The 4,525-nt window shown below is 49.0% G+C and overlaps 1 protein-coding gene across 1 annotated transcript; it reads left to right on the forward strand.

Annotated features, from left to right (window-relative positions):
* Nucleotides 1-2,960: 2,960 nt before the first annotated feature.
* Nucleotides 2,961-4,027, forward strand: MC3R (melanocortin 3 receptor). The gene has a single exon (XM_069496234.1). The coding sequence runs from the start codon at nt 3,056-3,058 to the stop codon at nt 4,025-4,027; it is 972 nt and encodes a 323-aa protein (XP_069352335.1). The 5' UTR covers nt 2,961-3,055.
* Nucleotides 4,028-4,525: the final 498 nt, after the last annotated feature.

The raw sequence follows: 4,525 nt of genomic DNA on the forward strand, positions 1-4,525 counted from the left end.
GGTGGATTACCTCCTAGAAAAAGAATCTTCTTGTTACAGTTTATTATAACAGATTAAAAACAGACATTCCCATGTATGCCAACAACATATGGCAAACACTGACAAGGACTGTCTTGCAATTATTACTAATAAAGACAGTTCATTTATACAAGATTCAATTAAAAAGTAATACTGCATCTGTATAGCTCTACCAGGAAAGTGGGAAGTAGTATTTACAGAAAACCAAATGAACACTCATTAGCAATGATGATACCTCCGAGGACACAGGTTTGAAGTGCCAGGTCCCATCTGTTCTCTCTGAAGGATGCACATAACCAGAGAATGGAAGCAGGGAAAGATGGTCCATGCCCAGCCCATGCCAAGCACAGAACAGGCAAAGACCTAGTAGATAGCGAATGGTCCCTGCTTATAATCTAGCTTTTGCAGGTAAGACTAGTGCCCTTGAAACCACAGACTATGATAGTATAAATGCACCTCTGGTTGTGACCCTGAAGGTGAGAAGTCCCCAAAAGGATTAAGATTGTACTTTTCCCCAACCTGGAAGAACAATGGCTTAACATCAGAAATTAAGTTGCTCTGCTGAAAATAAACAGAAGTGCTATTTCTCATACCCCTCAGTTCATAGACTGAGATTCATACCCACATGCATTTTTTATTTTAATAGAAAATTCCAAATGATAAAACTATTCACAAGCACTAGGAATGCATGAGTGTCCTTCTCTCAACATTCTCTCCTGAATTGGGTATCTTTTTAATTCTTGTCAATCAACTGGAAAAATCATATAGAAATTTCATTTTGATTTACATTTTCCTGACTCCCCAGAAGGTTTAACATCTTGTCATATGCTTATTAGCCATTTATATTTCCTCTTCAGTGAATTACTATTTATATCTTCTGTCCAATTTTCTAACAGATAATTCATCACTTTCTTATTAATGTGAAAGTATTGTTTGTATATAAGAGATAGTAACCTTTGCCTATAGCAAATGTTTTCTTTCAGTTTGTCTAATGACTTTGTTTATGGTGCTATTTTCCATACAAAATTTTGAGTTGCCCATCTTGTTTAAGAATATCTCTCCACCCCAAGGTTTTATAAGTATCCTATTTTCCTGTGCATATTTTTTCACGTTCACACACACCCACATACATAATTAGATGACGGATGGATCGTTAATCCACCCAGAATGTGTGTGTGTGTGTGTGTGTGTGTGTGTGTGTAGGGGTAAGAGGACTCAGTGTTTTCTAAGCATATATGACCCATGTGCATAATCAAATCTAATGTGAACCAAATGAACCAAGTACTAAACCATATTTCCAAGCACAGCACCACATTAGTCGACCAACTGCTAAATTCTGCCTTTTACATTTCCCAGCATAAAACATCTCCATCTTCCCCATTACTTAAGAAGGAAGTAGGGGTATTCCTGGCTGCTCCCTCCTGTGTTCCTGTATCCAATCACTGTCAATTCTCCATAATCCTACCTCCTAAATATCTCTGTCCACTCCACATCCCCACATCCGTGCCCTTGCTCCAGGTCACCATCATCTCACCCTGGGTCTCTACAGTACCCGCTACCCTGGACTCCTTAACGACGCTCTCATCCCTTCCAATCCATTCTCCACCCTGCAACCAGGAATCTTTCTAAAATGCAGACTCCATCTCATTCCTGCCCTACCTAAATCCTTCCACAGCCCCCACTGCCTTCAGGGTACCATCCAATCTCCCATACGCAGCTGCTGCTGTCCTGCAGGACTCAGGCACCTCTCACCTTAAAATAAATAAATATATATATATACATATATATATCTTTGCAGCCTCATTTCTCAGACTCTCTCCCAGTTCCACACTCTGGCCAGAGCAAAGTACTTTCAGTGCTTCAAAAACCCCAAGCTTCCTTTTCAGTAGATTTCAACCCGGGCTATGCCCAGCTCACCTGTGGAAAATCGAAAACTTGCCCAGGTTCTACCCCTGGGTGACTCTGATTCAGTAGGTCGGGTGAGACCCCCACAGCCACACTCTAGCTGACTCCCTTGGCGCCCAGGCTGCAGGCACCTTACTGCCTCTGCCTAGAATCCTCTTCTGCCTCCTTCATCCCCAGCCCCCACCCCACCACCTACCCCCATCCCCCGGTATCGCCTCTTCTTCCTTGAAATCAAAGGCGAGGTGTTTCTTCCTCAAGGAACCTTCCTTGACTGTCCAGGTTAGGGCCCCTCCTCTTTGCTGCCCCAGCCCCCTGGACTTTCCTGATTCGAGCACTTGTTGCCTGTTTTCTCTTCTCCCACCCCAGACTCTGGGACAGCAGCTGTTTTGCTCACCACTATGTTCCCCGCACCCAGCAGAGACCTGACACATAGTAGGCGCTCAATAAATGTTTTCTCAAGCAAAACAAACGAATGAATGAACAAACGAAAGAACAAACGAACGGATGCGCGGACCGGATGCCTGCGGCAGTTTCCATGACAAATACGAACGGCTCGGCGCGCCAGCGAGCAGAGGAGCCGTCTGGCCTGCAGAGGGCACAGCCTGCCTTGTCATCTCCCCGCAGAAGCCCGGAGCAGGTACCTGCTGTCAGTCAGAGAGGTGCCTGATGCTCAGTGGCCATTTCGCTGCGTTGAACATCAAGTAGGAGTTGTTTGCCCTCGGCTGATATATAAAACCTGAGTGTTCTCCCTTCACTTAAGAAAAGAGTCGTAACTGTAGCAACCAGTGGCAGATTTTCTCATCCCAGGTGGAAATGTGAGGAGAGACAGAAGAGGGGTCGGAGGGAAGGACGAAAGACAGCTGATAAGAGTAGCTATAAAACTACTCCTCCTGGAGAAGCAGAGGAAAGTTTTCTGTATGTCTCCAAGCTACTAACTCTGTGCTCGCTCTCTCTCTCTCTCTCTCTTTCTCTCTGTTTTCCCCATCCTTTCATTGTGGGGAGAACAAAATCCAAGCCTAGACTGCACAGGCATCCAAAAGAAGTATCTGGAGGGAGATCTTGCTTTTCCTGCAAGCAGCAGCAGCTCCTGTGGACCTGCCAGAGCCCCGGCTGGGACCAGCCTCTGCTAGCAATGAACGCTTCGTGCTGCCTGCCCCCTGCGCAGCCCACGCTGCCCAACAGCTCCGGGCACCCCGAAGCCCCTTCCTTCAGCAACCAGAGCAGCAGCGCGTTCTGCGAGCAGGTCTTCATCCAGCCCGAGGTCTTCCTGGCTCTGGGCATCGTCAGCCTGCTGGAAAACGTCCTGGTCATCCTGGCCGTGGTCAGGAACGGCAACCTGCACTCGCCCATGTACTTCTTCCTCTGCAGCCTGGCGGTGGCCGACATGCTGGTGAGCGTGTCCAACGCCCTGGAGACCATCATGATCGCCGTGGTCCACAGCGACTACCTGAGCCTGGAGGACCAGTTTATCCAGTACATGGACAACGTCTTCGACTCCATGATCTGCATCTCCCTGGTGGCCTCCATCTGCAACCTGCTGGCCATCGCCGTGGACAGGTACGTCACCATCTTCTACGCGCTGCGCTACCACAGCATCATGACGGTGCGGAAGGCCCTCGCCCTCATCGCGGCCATCTGGGTCTGCTGCGGCGTGTGCGGCGTGGTGTTCATCGTCTACTCCGAGAGCAAGATGGTCATCGTGTGCCTCATCACCATGTTCTTCGCCATGCTGCTGCTCATGGGCACCCTCTACGTGCACATGTTCCTCTTCGCGCGGCTGCACGTCCAGCGCATCGCCGCGCTGCCGCCCGCTGACGGGGTGGCCCCGCAGCAGCACTCGTGCATGAAGGGGGCCGTCACCATCACCATCCTGCTGGGGGTGTTCGTCTGCTGCTGGGCCCCCTTCTTCCTGCACCTGGTCCTCATCATCGCCTGCCCCACCAACCCCTACTGCGTCTGCTACACCGCCCACTTCAACACCTACCTGGTCCTCATCATGTGCAACTCGGTCATCGACCCGCTCATCTACGCCTTCCGGAGCCTGGAACTGCGCAACACCTTCAAGGAGATTCTCTGCGGCTGCAACGGCATGAACTTGGGGTAGGACGCCAGGGCCCACGCCAAGCCTAATCAGTCCGGTCACTTTTGACCTTCCATCCAGCCAAGATGTTTAAAAAGAAAAAGAAAAAAAAAAAAATACTTGGAAGATATAAAAACTGTGTTAGCAAAACAGGCTCTCTGAAAGGATCCCAAGGTGGGTAAGTTTCAAACTCCCATTTTCCAAATAGTCACTGGGAGGAATCAGCGGAGGCTGCCCCGGGTGGTGTCTGTGCTCTTTCCCACACCCCCAGGTCTGCGATGCCTGCCTGCTCACTGCCTCCTGTCCCTGGCAGAAGGATTCTCACGAGCAGGCAGGGTGGTTCTGATCTCTCACAAGCAAACCTGTTAGAGCAACGACCTCCAGCCGTCAGCTATAGAGAGCTTCCCACTTGTTCCATAAGAGACTGAGCTTTTACCCTATTACTCTATTTACAGCAAAACAGTTGTCTAAAAACAGTGAGCTCTTTGTGAAAGAAGCAATGCTATGCTGTTTTCCCTTCTT

This window comes from Eulemur rufifrons, chromosome 20 (genome assembly GCF_041146395.1).
Source record: "Eulemur rufifrons isolate Redbay chromosome 20, OSU_ERuf_1, whole genome shotgun sequence".
In the NCBI taxonomy this organism is placed as follows: Eukaryota; Metazoa; Chordata; class Mammalia; order Primates; family Lemuridae; genus Eulemur; species Eulemur rufifrons.

Coding starts and splice junctions, on each gene's coding strand:
- MC3R (XM_069496234.1), top strand. CDS start 3,056: ATGAACGCTTCGTGCTGCCTGCCCCCTGCGCAGCCCACGCTGCCCAAC.